The sequence below is a fragment of the Mustela lutreola genome, chromosome 2 (assembly GCF_030435805.1).
Source record: "Mustela lutreola isolate mMusLut2 chromosome 2, mMusLut2.pri, whole genome shotgun sequence".
NCBI lineage: Eukaryota > Metazoa > Chordata > Mammalia > Carnivora > Mustelidae > Mustela > Mustela lutreola.
In genome coordinates this window covers 89,786,202-89,805,015 of record NC_081291.1, presented here as the reverse complement: position 1 = coordinate 89,805,015, position 18,814 = coordinate 89,786,202, and the positions used below count along the sequence as shown (strand labels likewise).

At 35.6% G+C, this 18,814-nt stretch overlaps 1 protein-coding gene across 8 annotated transcripts in view; it reads right to left on the bottom strand.

Annotated features, from left to right (window-relative positions):
• The window catches only part of TBC1D5 (TBC1 domain family member 5), a 564,199-nt gene that overhangs the window by 195,688 nt on the left and 349,697 nt on the right, over positions 1–18,814 (bottom strand). For all 8 annotated transcript variants that reach the window (XM_059162522.1, XM_059162530.1, XM_059162525.1 and 5 more), the window contains one exon: positions 16,129–16,301. In XM_059162522.1, the coding sequence (XP_059018505.1) occupies positions 16,129–16,301 (173 nt within the window). The remainder of the gene's footprint in view (positions 1–16,128; positions 16,302–18,814) is intronic.

Genomic DNA, 18,814 nt, shown 5'->3' with positions numbered 1-18,814 from the left:
TAAGTGATGAATCATTCAATTCTATTTCTGAAACCAATACTACACTACATGTTAACTAACTAGAATTTAAATAAAAATTTGAAACAACAATAACAACAAGGATATAATGTTCATGGAGGACATTGGGTGAAGGAGAAGAGAAGTGAGTTGGGGGAAATCAGAGGGGGAGATGAACCATAAGAGACTGTGGACTCTGAGAAACAAACTGAGGGTTTTGGAAGGGACAGGGGGTGGGGTTTGGGAGGGCCTGGTGGTGGGTATTAAGGAGGGCTCATATTGCATGGAGCACTGGATGTGGTGCATAAACAATGAATTCTGGAACACCAAAAAAAAATAAAATAAAATTAAAAAAATATATAATGTTTATCATCAGGCCTATCAAGTGCATTGTTTTGGTTTTGCTGTATGATACTTAACATCAATTTTTCACATATCCATAACAGTAGAAAGTAATGAAACTTATTTTTTTAACAAAAACACCAAATTTTATATATAAAATGATTCATACAGAACACATGATAGGTTTTTTTTGTATACTCCCACAGAGGCCAAGAAGTATGTTTTGAGGATGAGTTTTATCCATGCAAGTAACTAACACTTCTAGTAAGAGAAAAATGTGATAAACATGAGAAATGAGGACAGGCAATACTCTGAGGTCAAAAACACATTATTATTTGGATTGCACTGTTATAAAGAAAGGTTTCTAATGTGGCTCCTATGTTAGCAATGAAGATAATTCCAAAAAGGGAATTTCACAAGCACTGTGACTAATAATATTTCATTAAAGTAAGTGTATAACTTATTAAAGCGACCATGCTTTAGAAAGGGGAGTCTTTTTTAGTACAAAAACACCAATATGCTGGGTTTTAAAAAAAAAACTAATCATAGTCTGTGAAAAACTTCAGTTTGGTTTGAAAGTCACTTATGTGATTTTCAGAGATGTGCAACTTCAACATTTGACTTTATTTGCCATTCTGTTCAACCTCTCATTCATAAGGCAATCCATCCATACACTTTCTGCTGGCTGGGGACCATTAAGTCTCTGTTGAAACATCAAGGTGAAGGCACTCAACAGTACTAAACCATCTACTTTGCAAATACTTTTTGACAGAGGATTTTCCACTTGATGATTCAAAATATGCCCCACCACCCAAATTCTTCCTACTGGCTCTTACTCATCTAAGAGGCTTAGCTTTCCAGAAAAGCATCTCCCTGTTCGAATAATCCTCCAAATACCCAAATGGTGCTCAAGTAAAGCCGGAAGCTTGGTATCAATAGGTGCTTACTAATAATTAGTGAATGCTGAATGAATAAGGACTTGAAACAGTACTTCTTAAAAAACATTAAACTGAAAAAACCCAATTATCATAAAATTAATGAAATCAGGTAAAAGGTATTAACTAAAGAAACAAAGAAAAAAGGATATACATATAGCTTAATCAAATTCCCTTAATATGAAAACTTAGAACAGCTAGGCGAAGAGTCAAACTTCGGACCACCTAGAACAGAGAGGGCAGCAACCAGAAGCATAGAGGCCAATCGTATGTGGGTCAGGAGCTGGCTGAGAGTACTCAGGTGGCTGTGAGGACCCACTCTCTGGATGTGAAATACTGGCCCTGGATTTGGTGGGCTAGGCAGACTTCCACTGTCTGGGGGCTTTATTCCAGAACGCTGGGCATGAGAAGCAGGGGTTAAACCTACAGTTGTAAACTGGTACAGGGAAAAGAGTCAAAACTTGTTTCTCCAGCCTTTAAAAACTTTACAAAAATATCTGGGGAGGGCATAGCTGATCAGTTTATAAACTCTAGGTAAATGGTGTAATTGCAGCATGACTACCAATAACAAACTCCACATGTTTCATGAGCCTCCCTTCCTTTTCTTTCTCCTGTCTTTATGTCCTACCAGCACCAGAAAGCGTCAGCTGGAGGTGGGAATACAGTGAGGTAGGGGCAAGGAAGAGGGTGTGGGGAGGAGGTGATAAAGAATGAGGGACAGCGCAGGCAGCAAGCCAAGGTGGTGGAGGGGAGCCGGAGAAAGCCCATCAGACCCAACCCCGGGCAGCACTGTGCACAAAGGGCCTGGTCTTCACCACCAGCTGCATGCCCTGTGAAAGAGGATTATCAGATAACTGATCACTCTCACCTTTGGTTTACTACTGTTTTAAAACTGCATTTTCCCCAAAGAAAAGAGTGGGAGGGAAAAGCTGGAGAGGAAAATCACATTAGGAGCCAGTCCAGCCTGATTTGGCACTGTTGTCATAAATACCAAGAGGCAGAGAGGCACTCCTCCTGCCTGCAGCTGATCAACCTACAGAAAAGACAGCTATTACTGATGGCCTAAACCAGAGCAAAGGCATTCAGTATATGGGAACTCATGACTCTGGAAAGAACCATTTCCCATTAATTTTCAATTTGAAGGAGTAATATTATTCATCATTTTTATTATTATTTAGAGGTATGAGGTCTTAACTAGAATTTTATGATCCTTGCTATGATTTATCATTATTTTTTAATTTAATGAACACTTAGAAAGTATTTCCTGTGTGCCAGACACCGTTTTAAGTGCTTTGCAAATAGAAACTCCACGTGACAATCCTATAAAGGAATTACTTTTAATTTGACTTTAACTTGACTTTTGCAAGCATTCATTGTAACCCAGAACAAACATATTTTCTCTGACAAATTCCATGTAGTATAAACTTTAATTTTAATAAGACTAATTAAGATTTTTTGAAATCTAGAGATTTAACTTTTTTTTTTTTTAAAGATTTTATTTATTTATTTGGCAGAGAGGCAGGCAGAGAGAGAGAGAGGAGGAAGCAGGCTCCCTGCTGAGCAGAGAGTCTGACGCGGGGCTCGATCCCAGGACCCTGGGATCACGACCCGAGCCGAAGGCAGCGGCTTAACCCACTGAGCCACCCAGGCGCCCCGAGTTTTAACTTTTTTTACACACTATTTACAGTTCAAGACCTAATAAAAACCTTTTGGAAGTAGTACACTGGTTTAAAAAAAGTCATCTATGAGGGGCGCCTGGGTGGCTCAGTGGGTTAAGCCGCTGCCTTCGGCTCAGGTCATGATCTCAGAGTCCTGGGATCGAGTCCCGTGTTGGGCTCTCTGCTCGGCGGAGAGCCTGCTTCCCTCTCTCTCTCTGCCTGCCTCTCCATCTACTTGTGATTTCTCTCTGTCAAATAAATAAATAAAATCTTTAAAAAAAAAAAAGTCATCTATGAAATCATGCAAAAATATCTTAACAAATAATAACTGAAGTGAAAACAAAGCATTACTTTTGACAAAGAAAGCAAGTTTAAGAGAAGAAATTTTTAGAAACAAAATGTGTGTATGCATATGTGTGTGTGTGTGTGTGTGTGTGTATGCATATGCTAAACAGAATTACAAATAGTTTTTTTTCCTGCACTTAAATTCTGGTACAAATCTATTTACAAATACAAAAATAAATAATTTGAGGGAATAAAGAAACGACCAAAAACATGAAAAGCAAAAGGAAGAAGTAATAGGCAACATGCTCTACCAGTATTTCATCTGTATCCCCAAGTAGTGAAGAGAAAGGGTTTTCCTAATTTGTGGTAGAAAAACTCTATTTTTTATCCTTTTTAATAGAGTATAATAAATGATGAATTTTCTTAATTGACTCGGCAGCCTTTGTCAAAGAGCATCTTATAAAATTATGAGCTTGGAAGAGGACCTCTTCATTAAGCAGCTCATCATTTCTGTAACATTTCAGTCAGGGAAGAATTAATAGTGGGAAGGCAGCATTCTATCTTGGTATTATAGATCATATAAAACTGTATCTATGTAATTGTAAACTACTGTTCTTCAAATAATTTCTCAAAAGTCAGAAAAATAATAGAATTTTCCCAGAAAATGCATACTGGCAATCTTAAATATTAAATATCTTAGAAGCTAGTTAAGAAACACTTCTTCAGAAAACATGGCATTTATATTCACCTGTTTTAAGTACTAATAGTTTTTTTTTTAAAGATTTTATTTATTTATTTGACAGAGAGAGAGATCACAAGTAGGGATAGAGGCAGGCAGAGAGGGGAAGCAGACCCCCCATTGAGCAGAGAGCCAGGTGTGGGGCTGGATCCCAGGACCCTGAGATCAGGATCTGAGCCAAAGGCAGAGGCTTAACCCACTGAGCCACCCAGATGCCCCAAGTACTAATAGTTTCTACAAAAGATTTTACACACATTAGGCAGAGCCCCTAGAGGTCAAGAAATAAAGGTAGATGTTTAAGTCTGGCCAGAGACCTATCAAAGACAAACAATATGACTGCTATAAGTGATACAAGTTAGGCTAATTACAAGATATACTTAATAATGGAGTATGAGATCATACATGAATTGCCATATGGCAATAGGAAAGAGCTTATTAAGGGGCAATTAGCTGTTGATATTCAGTTTGCCTCTGGCTTACGTGGCAAAGAAGTGAAGAGTCAGAAAAACATTCGGAGACCCAGAAATAAAGAAGCCAGCTATGAGAAAAGAGGGAGAGAAACTGAACGTGAGACAGAGATTAATAATGCCAAGATTTTTTATCCATATTTAACTATTATTTCTCAGTATGTTCTGAAAATTTCCCCTTCATGCTTTAGACCTTACAGTGTTGATTTAGGAAAAAATTATTTCCCTTCTAATCTCAACGTATTCTGCTGGCTGTCTAATAGACTCTGAGGCAATACAAGATTTACAGTTGTACCATTCTGTTGTTAAACTACAAGGCTTAAAGAAGACATTGCACTGCCCCACTGTGATTTAAAAACAACCCTGACAACATATTTCTGATGGAAGTTTTCTTTTTTTATGACCCTCATTAGATGGCATTTTATCTGTATAAAGTTTTGGGGGTAATATTTTTTTCCCTGTACACTTACATTCAGTTAAAGACATCACAATAATTATAAAGTCACAGTTTTATTGGGCTTCCTTTAGAGAATACTGATATAACCTGAAGATGATCCAGGTCAAGTTATTAGGATTGGGGTTGGCAAAGTGTTGTACTGTTTAAGATATATGACTGAAAGATAAGGATGACTTTTAGTTATCTGGAATAGTGCTGGGGTTGGGGGGTATGTTCTATCTGGAACTATTCTGACCTTATAGTCTTTAGCATATCAGTTATTTCTCAAGTGTCTACAGTATGCCTTGTGTTTCACTTTAATCCTTCATCAGAAATACAAATTTCAAAACTGAATTTAACCACATCCTTACACAAAATTTTGGACAATATATTACACATTCATCTTGAGTAAATGACATATCTTAATAAATAAATACACCTTAAACGAGGTCTTAGTTACAGAGCTAAAAAGTTTGTGATTAAAAACTTCTCATATGTTGTATATTTTGGAAGCATTCTAACATTCACTATAAATACTTCTTTTTTTTTTTTTTATTAAACACTTATTTGAGAGAAAGAGAGGAGATAGAGATGGGGGAGGGGCAGAGGAAGAGAGAATCTCAAACAGACTCCCTGCTGAGCATGGAACCAAAGAGGGCCTCGATCTCAGGGCCCTGAGATTATGACCTGAGCCAAAATCAAGAGTCAGACACTTAAATGACTGAGCTACTTAGGTGTCCCCACTGTATATACTTCTTATTAGAAGCTAGATACAGACATATCTCATTGTGAGTTTCATTCTAGACTACTGCAATAAAGCAAGTCAAATTAATTCTTTGGTTTCCAGTGATGCATATAAAAGTTGCGTGTATACTATAGTCTATTAAGCGTACATTAGCATTATGTCTAAAAAATGTATATATTTAAATAAAAAATACTTTATTGCTAAAAAAATGGTAACTCATCTGAGCTTACATCAAGTCAAAAGTTTTTTGCTGATGGAGGGTCTTGCCTGAATGTTGATGGCTGCTGATGATCAGAAGGGATGGCTACTGAAGGTTAGGGTGGCTGGGGCAATTTCTTAACATAAGATAACAATGAATTCTGTGACACTGAATGACTTCACTTCCTTTCACAAATGATTTTTTCTGTAGCATGATTTTTTTCTGTTTGACAGCACTTTACCCACAGTAGAACTTCTTTCAAAGGTGGAGTCAAACCTCTCAAACCCTGCCACTGCTTTATCGACTGAGTTTATGTGGTATTCTAAATCTTTTGTTCTCATCCCAACAGTCTTCCCAGCGTTTTCACCAGGACTAGATTTCACCCCAAGAAACCACTTTCTTTGCTCATTCATAGGAAGTGACTCCTCATCTGTTAGTTTTAACATGAGATTGCAGCAGGTCAGTCCCATCTTCACGCTCCATTCTTAAGTCTAGTTCTCTTGATACTTCTACCACATCTGTAGATACTTAGCCCCACTGAAGTTTTGAACCTTCAATTTGTAAAACAACACAATATCTGCAAAGTGCAATAAAGTCAAGCACAATAAAATGAGGTCTGCCTGTATTTTGGAAGCATTTAGAACCATTCAAATATATTAAATGAAAATGCCACCATTTGTTTTTTAGCTGTTTTCACTAGTCCAGTATATTTACCAAGCTCCAAAACACTAAGGGAAGAAGCCATTTAAGCGGAAGAAACTATGTGCAGAATATCAAGAGAGAGAGAAAAAAAATCCTGGTCTATGTTAAACACTACATTTCCAAATATATTAGTTACAGTCCTTTGAGCTACAATATGCCAGGACTTCATATTGGATCAGTTTCTTAAGGTTCGTAAGCCCAACTGTATTTAAAAATTGTATGATAAATTCTGGACATAGTGACACAAATGACTGAAATTATATCCCCTGTATGTCAAAAAAGAAAAGAACCTAGAAACAAACAAAACTGAGTTACATGCCTCACTTGTCTCACTTGTATTGGGTTAAGTAAGAATACTGGGTGGTTAATTCTCAATCTTGGGTGTCAGGTCATTCTAAAGTAGTTCTGGATTCATAAGCAGAGAAATTCAAAGTTATAACTGGATCAACACATCTCTCAGTGATTAATGGAACAAAAGAAGAAAATACACAGAAGATCTGAACAATATTATCAATATGAACATGACCCAAGACATTTATAGAACATTATCCTCAGTAACAGGAGAATAAATACTGTTCTTATGTGCACACATAACATTCATCAAGATAGATCATATCAAAACTAAAAAATGAGCTTTAACAAAATTTTAAAAAATCATGAGAAGTATGTTCTTGAGTCATAATGGAACAGGTAATAAATAACAACAATAACAAAAAAGGATAATCCCCAAATATTTGGGAAATAAGTAAGAGACTTCTAAATAACCCATGGTATAAAAAAGAAGTCTTTAAAAGACTTTTAAAATATCCTGAGCTGAAGAAAAACGAAATGTACCATGGTCATTTCAGGGATGCAGCTAAAGCTCTGCTTAGAAAGAGACTTATAGTATGAAATTCTTCTATTATAAAAGTTAATTCTGAAATCATTAATCTGGGCTTCCACTTTCAGTAACTTAGAAGAGCAAAATAAATCCAAAGTAGTCAGAAGGTAGGAACTTCTAAGGTAAGAGCTAAAACCAATGAAAGTGAAAACAGAGGGAAGAGAGAAATCAATCAAACCTAAAGCTGGTTCTTTGAAAACATTAATAAAGTTGATAAACTTCTATGCAAATAAGAGGTAACATAAAAATTGTCCATAGCAGAAACACACACATACACACTGATATATTAACTATAGACACCACAGAAATGAAAAGGATAATAAGGAAATCAAAACTTTGTTCTCAGAAATTTGACTCCTTAGATGAAAAAGACAATTCCTTGAACAGTATAAGCTATTAAGTCACTAAAGAAATAAATGATATGAGTAGCCATATATGTACTAAAAAAAGAATTCATAGTTAAAAACCTTTCAACAAGGAACACCAAACTAGAAGGTTTCACTGGAAAGTTCTATTAAATACAGAAGAAAAAACAGGAATCAATGAAACAGAGAGTTCAGAAATAAACCACACAGATAATCAACTAATTTTTGACAAAAGTACTAAGGCAATTCAGTGCAGAGAGGGTCATCTTTCAACAATGATATTAGAATAACTGAATAGTCATGTGCCAAAAATAAATAACCTTGACCTGCATCTCTCACACTATACAAAAATTAGCTCATGATGAATCATACATAAAATCATAAAACAATCAGAAGAAAATTAATACTTCTGACTTGGGTTAAGCGAAGGACTCTTAGATATGACCCAAAATCAAGTTTGATAAAAAAAAGTTAATAAACTGGATTTTAAAATGTTTAAATTAAATTAAAATTAAAATTAAAAATGTTTATTCTATGAAAGATACTTAAAAGAAAACAGAAGACACAGATTGGAAGATAATATTGTAATCACAGATTTGACAACAGACACATATCTAGAGTATATAAAGAACTCTCAAAACATAGTACTAAGTAAAAAACCCAATTTATAAGAAGGGCAAAAGTGAGCCATCTCAACTGACATTATTCTAACAATACTTTTTTGTTTTGAGGTAATTATTCATATGCAGTTGTAAGAAACAGAACAGAGAGAGTCCGTGATCCCTACTTCCCTTAACATCCTGTAAAACGAAACAGTATCTCAACCAGGATATACAACCACTGATACAGCCATAATATTGAAATATGCCATTACCAAAAGGATCTTTCCTATGTTCCTATATAGCCACACCCACTTTCTTCCTATCTTTTCTTGTCAGACAGTAAATTCATTGATCTTTTCAAGAAATCGATTTTTTTAAAAGATTTTATTTATTTATTTGAGAGAGAGACAGTGAGAGAGAACATGAGAGGCGAGAAGGTCAGAGGGAGAAGCGGACTCCTCATGGAGCTGAGAGCCCGATGCGGAACTCAATCCCGAGACTCCAGGACCATGACCTGAGCCGAAGGCAGTTGCTCAACCAACTGAGCCACCCAGGCGCCCAAGAAATCGATTTTTGTTTCATTTTTCTTTAGTGTTGCACTGTTTTTAATTATATTGGCTTCAATTTTTACCTTTATTCCTTCCTTCTGCTTGCTTTTGCCCTCCTTTTGCTCTTCTTTTTCTAGTTTCTTGAGGCAGAAGCTTAGATTATTACAATTTTGACTTTTCCTTTTTTCTAATGTAACCAGTTAGTGCAATAAACTTCCCACTTAGCTCTGCTTTAGCTGTGTCCCACAAATTCTGATATGTATTTTCACTTCACTCACTTAAGTGGAATTTTAAAATTTATCATGAGATTCCCTTTTCAATGCAGGGATTATTAGAAGGGTGCTGTTTAGTTTCTAAGCATTTGTAAAATTCCCCATCATCTTTCCGTTATTTCTAACTTGATTCCATTGCGATCAAAGAACACAGTAGAAAATGGAATCTGGAGAAGACTATTATTTGTGGAAGTATGGAAAGAAAGACCAAATGAGTAGGGTTGCTGGAAGAGAAGGGTCAAAGCAGTATATATATATATTTTTTTTTTTTCTTAAAAAAGAAACAAGCAAACAGGCAAAGAGGAAAAGGGTAAAAATACTGTAGGTATAATACCTGATGACTCATGGTCATGAAGAAGAGTGAATAGTCAGTTCCAAAGTAGAAGGACAGAAAATAAGCTGAGGTTCAGGCTGCTGGCAAGGGAGAAAGCCGTTGAGATAGTCATTTCTGGTGGCATACATATTGGGCAGTCACTTGAGAACAAGAATAAAAGGATGGCCCAAGAGGGTAGCTGGATGCTTTAAAACGGTAGTGCCCCCAATCCACAATGTCTCCCACTCACACAAATACTACATAGCATTTTGGGTTATTATCAAATCACAGATACTTTCTCAAAGGTATTTCTTTAAATTGCCCTTCCTCCGCTGCTATTATTAAATTCTTACCCAAGTGCAAAGCTCTCCTAACTGGTATCCTTGTTTCCAGTCTTGCCTCTCTCAAATACACAACAGTAATTTATTTTAAATGCCAATTACAACAATTCACTTCCTGCTTTATATTCTCATAAATCAGTTACATGTGGTAGATATTCTTTAGAATTTGATCTTTGTCCTTCTCCTCTCACTTTACTAGCAACTTCAATTAGCGTCATATGGTATGTAGACTATCAAACTGGTAATGCCAAATCTCTCTCCAAAGCTCCAGAACTGTAACATTCAATTTTCTACTGGATATCCTGGTCCCTCAGATACTCCAAACTCAACATGTCCATAACTGAATTCCTCTTTTCTTTGACATTTCTTTCCTTATCATTCATTATCCTCGTGATTTTTTCCATCATTGCCCATGCTGTCCAAATTATATTTGATTTTTCCCTCCCCCTCACACCCTTATTCAATTAGTTACAATTCCTGACAATTATAGCAACTTGGTATTTTCCAAATTTTTCCATTTATCTCTATCCTCACTGCCATCATCTCTTTTGGCAAAGTTACTACTTTTATTTTTTTTTAAAGATTATTTATTTATTTGACAGAGAGAGATCACAAGTAGGCAGGGAGGCAGGCAGAGAGAGGAGGAAGCAGGCTCTCCGCAGAGCAGAGAGCCCAATGTGGGGCTTGATCCCAGGACCCTGGGATCATGACCTGAGCAGAAGGCAGAGGCTGTAACCCACTGAGCCACCCAGGCGCCCCCAAAGTTACTACTTTTTAAAGCAAATCACTACTATCCCATTCTTACCTGTATCCCTTCTATCTCTTACCAGTATGCAACTAGCACAGTCCTTCTAAATCACAAATACCAGAAAACCATTTACCACCCACTCCATCCTTACTGTATAAGAAAGATCTAGACCAATGCTGTCCAACAGAATAACCACTAGCCACTATGTGGTTGGCTACTGAGCACTTGAAATAGGTATATTCTGAATGAAGAAGCAAATATACAAATATACAATTTTAATTAATTTAAACTTTATAGCTGCATAAAATAACTTATTATTCTTCCCCATAATTTTTAATCATGATAGTTCTCCATAAAGAAGTGAAAAAAATTTTTTTTCAAAGGGAGTAATTCTGGGGTAATACTCAGTAGTATAATACCAGGTATCACTGGACCTTATAGTCCTTCATTATGCTTTTTACAGCTACTGTATAACATAACATTCACTGAAAAGAAAAGAATATTTCAATCATTAGCTGTGCTTAGAATAGAAAGCTATTTGTTTAAACTGTTAAGACACAGAATTTTTAAGATGGGTAACTATACTGACTTTGATGGCTAAGAATGATTTTTTTTATCATATGTTTATATGTCATATATAGGTTTAACAGCTTAGAAGTCATACATAATTACACTGTAATATGTGTTAGAATATACTATATTTTAAAATATCACAAAATTTACAAGATTATTAATCAATAATGAAGAACCTTCCAATTAAATACTATAAACCACCACAGCAAAACAACTGCTAATCCAGAAAACAGGAAGTAAGGGAAATGGAAGATGTATAATAAACATTTGGGAGATATGAAATTTATCCCATGAGTGTTGTAAAGAGTTCATAATTTAAGAATGCCAAAGCCCAAGTGTGTTATGAGGGTCTTTCCTCAAAAGTGACATTAATTGCATATCCCACAGATGCTTATTATGTATTCTATTTATACCAAAGTATAAAATGTAGTTGAAAATATACAGGTTCAATATATTTAAGGGTGATAATAAAACACAGTTACTCTGGCCTAGCAAAAATTGTTCTTTTTAAAATTTAATTTTTGGTTTCTTTGTAAAACAGTATTATGGTACTAAATGAAAATGGTATTCAATCTGTATATTTGAATCTCTTGTGATTAAGAGTCTTTAGGACTCAAACAAATACATACTCGGGGATGGAACTGTAACACTGTATTTTAGAGGCTTTTGCAAAAAATAACACATAAGTGATGAAACACAGGACATTCTTATTCTCATACTAAAAATGAAAATGCCAAAAAAAGCAACTCTTGGGAATTACCTTGGAAAGTTGGAAATAATATAGTCAATGTTTACTTTGGATATTAGTCAGTATGCATTGACAGGCCCCTACAGAACTTAATTTTTTATAAGTCTAATACCCATTGATAATTGGCAAACAAAAGACAATTCAAAATATTATTTGAATAAAGCAAGAGAAACTTTGAAGTGCAACAGGAGTAATCTTTTATAAAGTTAATGAAAAATAAGTATAAATTACCTTTAGAAAATGTTATTTTATAATATCACTTACATGGAATTGAACATTTAACTTCAAATTAATTTTGTTTAAACTAAACAGCAGGTTGATTGATTTAACATTTTGTAAGAGAAAAACCAGCTATAATTATCCAGGGGATAATGTACTCAAGTACATAAAATAACAGCATTAATAAGCAAATTATTATATAATATACAAGATATCATAGGTAATTATTCCCATATTTCAAGATAAATATCATCAGTTTATTTAAAATTAAGATAAGCTAATTTGGAATGACTTTAGCCAATGTTAGTACAATTAGTATTTTTACACTAATTAATTCTAATTTTGTTAAATAAATTTATTACCAAAATATAACAAATGTTTGTATATGGCATATCTGTCATATCAGGACACTTCCACATATAGTTGGAATAACCAGAACAAAACTATTTTTAAAAATGGAGTAATTACAAATCTTTCTCTTAGTGATAATTATAACTATATCATAATGCAGATTTTTTAAAAAGAATTATTTATTTTAGAGAGAAAGCAAGAGAGAGCCCATATGAATATGAGCAGGGAGAGGGGTAGAGGGAAAGAGAGAGAAACTCCAGCAGACTTCATACTGAGTGCAGAGACCGACTGGGGGGTTCCATCCCAAGACCCCGAAGTCATGACCTGAACCGAAAGCAAGAGTCAGATTCTTAACCAACTGAGTCACCCAGGAGCCTCTACAAAGCAGATTTTAATATACCATGCAACTGCTGAAGAGTGACTAGAATATGAAACCGGAGTCAACAGGATTATAATTTCATTTTGCTATCACTTTCTTCACATGTAATAAAGACATATTTATGATTTTCTTCCCATTCTACACAAATTGTTAATACTGATAACACTTCCAACTGACACATCCATTACTGACATTTTAATCATATTGTTTTCTAATTTTGTTACAGTATTTTGGTATATAAGAAAATACTTGTTTGAAAATTTAAATTCTGTAAGAAAACAGCTGGAATACAAAATCACATTTTAGATGGTGGAAGTTATGGATTCTGATGTCATCCTAAAGTGTAATTTTTACCAACTGAAAGTTGATTACTTTATATTTGTCCACTTGAGGATAAAGTACTCAAAATGCAAGCTTATTGTTTTTAAGAATTAATACTGAATGTCAGCCTAAATTACCAACTTTCTTCCAGCAGGAATGGATAGTAGCATCGGCAATTATTTAGATGAATATTACTTGTATGACATAAAACCAAGCACAATATTTCAATTGATTTTCATGAGGTACAAACATACAATATTTTTTTTAGATTTAAGAACACAAAATTATTGTGACAAATTGCTGTAATCTGTTTCTATTGAAGTTTACTCTTCAGTTTCTACACTGTCTAGTTAGAAGCACTGGTCTAAAAGATAGCTGTTATGTTTCTACTTAAGTAGAAGCTCAAATGCTTTTGTGAAGAAAACACAAAAAGCCAGAGGTGGAAAGGTTCATGAAACACATACTACATCATATTCACAAAGCCATGACATCTTAATTGAGTAATGGTAATGCCAGATAATGATCAAAAAAGTACTGCTAAACATATCTTGAATGCTTACTACATACTGAGCACTATGATTTTTGCATATTATAACTGAATTCTCATCAGCACCCTAAGAAGTAGGTACCATTACATTTACTCCTCATTTCACATATGAAGAAACCAAGGATCAAAGTGGTTAAACAGATCTACTTCATTTCAAAGCCTATGCTTCTAACTGCTATTTCATATTATACTCATTTTTTTCTCTGGCCCCCAAAGACACTGAAAGTCATCAATAGGAAATATACAGATGAGTTGTACAACTGAAGGCAGCACAAAGACAAAGGAAAATTTGACCACATGTATCCCACAAATAGAAATAAAACCATCAGATTTAGTAAATGGAGTAAACTCCTTACACTATAGTAGAGACCAATTAAGAGAATGAATGACTTCTTCAAAGATGAAAAAAATGTATATTTTTAGTTAATGCAGAGGAGATTTTATACTAAAATAATGGGATAATTGAGTCAGCTATGGTTATTGCAAACCCTGGTATTATTAGTACTGCTGAAAAATAAAGTTGCAAGGATTAAGAGTGAGTATTTCATGGATCATGGAATTTTATCGGGAAGGTGCTGGTGGGATGTCAAAAAAGCCCTATGAATCATTATGATGAAAAGAAAGCTGATGGAAACTAATGTCTAAAAAGGAAACTGGAACACAGTGGTTTATAAATCATCTTACCTGAGTCCATACCACCACCACTGCAATGTAAAGCACCAGCTCAAAGAGGTAATAAACAATAAAGCATTTCAAAGAAATGATAAATATGTCCAACATTAATTTCTTTCTCCAGTATTTAAGAACAATATCTAGAGTTTAGTAAACAATTTTTGAGGGTGTAGAATGGGCTTTTCTATTTGAATAAATCATTTCTTTGAGTGCACAAGGGAGAGGAATACAGACTTCATCTCCTGACCTTGCCCTGTTTTAAAGTAAATTTTTATAACTATAATCACAAACACATTAGCCAGACTTTTAAGTGTAAATGGTGATTCATTAATAATTGCAGTACTGCCCAATACCCATGTTACCCACAATTTTTTCATTTCCAGTAGGAATGATGAAGCTGCTCTCAATGCTGAAGTCAAGCTTAAGTCACAGAAATGAAAATAAGCACCATTAAAACCGAAAAGCAAGCATCTTTACTCACAGTTCAGGGCTTCCAAAGAAGATAGAAAGCTGAGTTATAATTAGTGAAAGACTCTTTCACATAAGAACATAAAGAAAACACTCACTGATTTTCTTTTCTTTGGGCTAAATAAATAGCCTCTGCTCTGGTCTGAAACCAGAAATTGTTTGAAATTCTCTGTAATTCAAATAATGAATTCATATTTACTGAGCATCTATTATATATATCTTAATAATATCTTCTTAGTTTTCCATGTTCTAGCGAGGGATGAAATTGCAGAAAATATCTACCAAGGAACTGCCCAGCACTAGCTATAAATGTTCTACTGCTTCAATATAAAGGATCCTTTTAATATCTGTAGTGCTACACAATTAATTCATATTTATTAAAACTGTAATCTTTCTTTTTTTTTTTTTTAAGATTTTATTTATTTATTTGACAGAGAGAAATCACAAGTAGACTAAGAGGCAGGCAGAGAGAAAGAGAGGGAAGCAGGCTCCCCGCTGAGCAGAGAGCCTGATGTGGGACTCGATCGCAGGACCCTGAGATCATGACCTGAGCCGAAGGCAGCGGCTTGACCCACTGAGCCACCCAGGCGCCCCAAAACTGTAATCTTTCTAATTTTCCTACCCACCCTATTAAGCCACTGAATAAGTACACATACAAACAGACACACATATCTGAGGAGTGATTGGCTCCCTTTTCTTCTGCTACAGTATGCTACATAAGTTACATGGCTGAAGATGACTACCATGTTATGTTCACTATGAGGGACATTTATCTTACTTTTAGAAATGTACTTCCCCCCAAAATGGAAAGAACATGAATATCCTACAGGTTTGTTTAGGTTTGAGGCTGGTTTCATGTATGTATGATCTGTGTGACTCTGAACTTCTTAGGAAGCTTGGCTTACTGATCTGCTGCTGTCATCTTGAAATTCTTGCTGATTTTTTTTTTTACAGGGGACATTCATTTTTATTTTGTGCTGGGCTCTGCAGATTACAGACAATCCCACCTGAATCTGAATTATGACTTCACTATTTAATATGTCTAAACACAGAGTTGGGCTTAGTTTCTTCCCCTGTACAACACTCAATTAACAGGATTGGTTTGAGTATGAGACGAAATATGGTATATGAAAATAGTAACAGAGAGCCTGGCACATAAGACATATGAAATGAAATGGAGGTGAAACAGTTCTGGTCTTACTTCTGTGGATCTGAGACATAAAGAAACCACCAAGTCATAATTAGATACAGCTGAAACTTAAACTTCGGTACTTACAACCCATATATCTGTGGTGCGATTTCCAGCCTGTTCAAGTGCATATAAAGCTCAATATCATGCTTCTTCAGTAGATGATCCTGGATCTGGTTGACTTTAGTAACAATAGCAATTGTTGGCCCCAAATCCTGTGGTCTAGCAAAGGGAATGGGAGTCATCAGTGTTTCTTTCCCCTAAAAAGAAAAAAGTGGAGCATGTGTTATTTCAATATGAAATGAACAAATATGTGGACATCATTCTTCAATAACCAGTAACTACATTAATCATCTCATGACGAATGCTTAAATTGTGGAATCATATGCTGATTGTCATACAGATGATTGTGCTCATAAAATGAAGGCCAGAAACTGTCTTCTGAAATATTTCCTACCTTATTCCCTTGACCAGTTTCTCTGGTGACATTAAGTATTTCAAGATAATTTTTGCTAGAGGTTGTGGTAGATGCTATTCTACTTGTCTATAGTTAGTTGGTCTAATTAGCCATGGGACCTAAATGGAATGACTCTGGTAAGATATTTCTTGTGATATAAAATCTAAACATGAAAAACAAGAAATGAAAACTGTTTTACTTTGAGCTCTCAAAACTATAAAAAAAAAAGGCAGGAAATAAAGGAAAGTATTAGAAAAGAAGATATTTTCTGTCCTTTGATCAATTTAAATGGCTGAGTAGGAAGATTTTTAAACTCTCCAGACCAAAAGTAAAGCTGAATTTAAAAACAAAACAAAACAAAACACTACATAGGCTAACTACAACTCTCCCTCCTCCCCTTCCAAATCCCACATTAAGAAAGATGTACCTGTACTGCTTGCAATGCTTTAATGTAAACTTCAACCACCATCTCAAGTCTGACGATTTCCCCTAATATGATGTCTAAACTTTCTTTTTATCCCCCAAGATTTAATTTTTTTAATTATCAGAGAGAGGGGGAGGTAAGAGGGAGAGACGAGAAGAACAAATAGGGGGAGCAGCAGCGAGAGAGAAGCAGGCTCTCTGCTGAGCAAGGAGCCCAGGGACTCCATCTCAGTACCCCAAGGTCATGACCTGAGCCGAAGGCAGACACTTAACTGACTGAGATACCCAGGCGTCCCTATGTCTAACCTTTCTTATGTTGAGTCCTCAAATTCTACCTCTTTCCAGTCTTGAGATTTATAGCATCATTCTCTGATGACTGACTGCCACTCCCTCACTCAACTGCTCTAGCTCAAATTTTTGTTTCTGCTTTGCAAATGCTGCTTTTTCATAGAGGTCTGATCCTAGTTTAATTCTCTATTGCATGTGATTCCCTGAGTGATCTTACTCATACACAGTACTTCAACCAACACCCATTTTCCAAAGACTTCCAAATCTATATTCATGACCTAGAACCTTCCTGGGTTCCCTCTCATACATTGGTATGTTGGCAAGGAATCCTGGGTTACAAAAGGGTCTCCAATTCAGCAGACCCACTACTGAGCTTATCACCTTCTGCTCAAAAACATGTTCATCCTTTCCCCATGCCAACCTCAACCCATTCTCCAATAACAACACACACACTTTGCCAATTTTACCTCCTCAGAACCACTCAGGAGACTCTTACTATGTCTTCTCTCCTACAGCTCTACTGTTATAAACTGATTTGGGGTCCTAATCATTTCTTTCCTAACTGGTCTCACTGCCCTTAATTCAGTCTGCTTTTAAATCTAGCTTCCAAAATGCCTGGTGATTCATCTAAAACAGATATTAAATTACGCCCAGTTGCCCTCTTTAAAACTTTTCAATAGCTTCCACAGGAAAAACAAAAACAAAAGAAAAAAATTTTTTTAAAGATTTTATTTATTTATTTGACAGAGATCACAAGTAGGCAGAGAGGCAGGCAGAGAGGCAGATAGAGAGAGATGAGGAAGTAGGCTCCCTGCTGAGCAGAGAGCCAGATGTGGGGCTTGATCCCAGGATCCTGGGATCATGACCTGAGCTAGCAGAGGCTTTAACCCACTGAGCCACCCAGGCATCCCAACAAAAGACAAATTCTTGAGCTAGGTCTATAAGGTCTTTCATTATCTGGTTGGTCTCTACTCTTACTGTGCTTCCAGAGATCCTAGGGATGCCATTCTTTAACTTGAAATATCCCCTCCCCAGTGTTTCCATAGAGGAGCTTCCCAGTGATCTTTAAGATCTGGCTTAACTGTCAGGTCCTATTTCATCATCTTCTTCTTCACTACTACAGTACCTGTTTCTACTTCTCTGGTTCCTAAACCATGAGATCTCTAAAAGGAACATCATCTTATCATCACTGGACCACATTCAGGGGCATGAAATAAAGAAAGTAAAGCTCTTGCCATTGTAGTCTGGAGAGGAAAACTATACAGAAAAAAATGTAGAAATCCACATAAGATCAATGACTAATCAGGCTCATAGAAAGAAAGAGGAGAGGAGGGGCATGTGTTAGCATTAGGAAAACTTTGCTAGAAGAGGTTCCATCTATCTTTCCAGGATACAAAGTCTTAAAAAGAGACGTAGTCCTTAGTACTTGCTACAGTGTCTACACCAGCATCTTCAGGTCTGAGGAATATAAAACCATACTGATTTTTTATGGCTCAATTAGTTTCTGCTAATTTGTATAGATAGGAGAAAAAGATACCTCTGTGTTGTGGTCATTTATTATAAAAATAGTAAAACCAGGATACCATTTTCTGGTTTTATTGTATC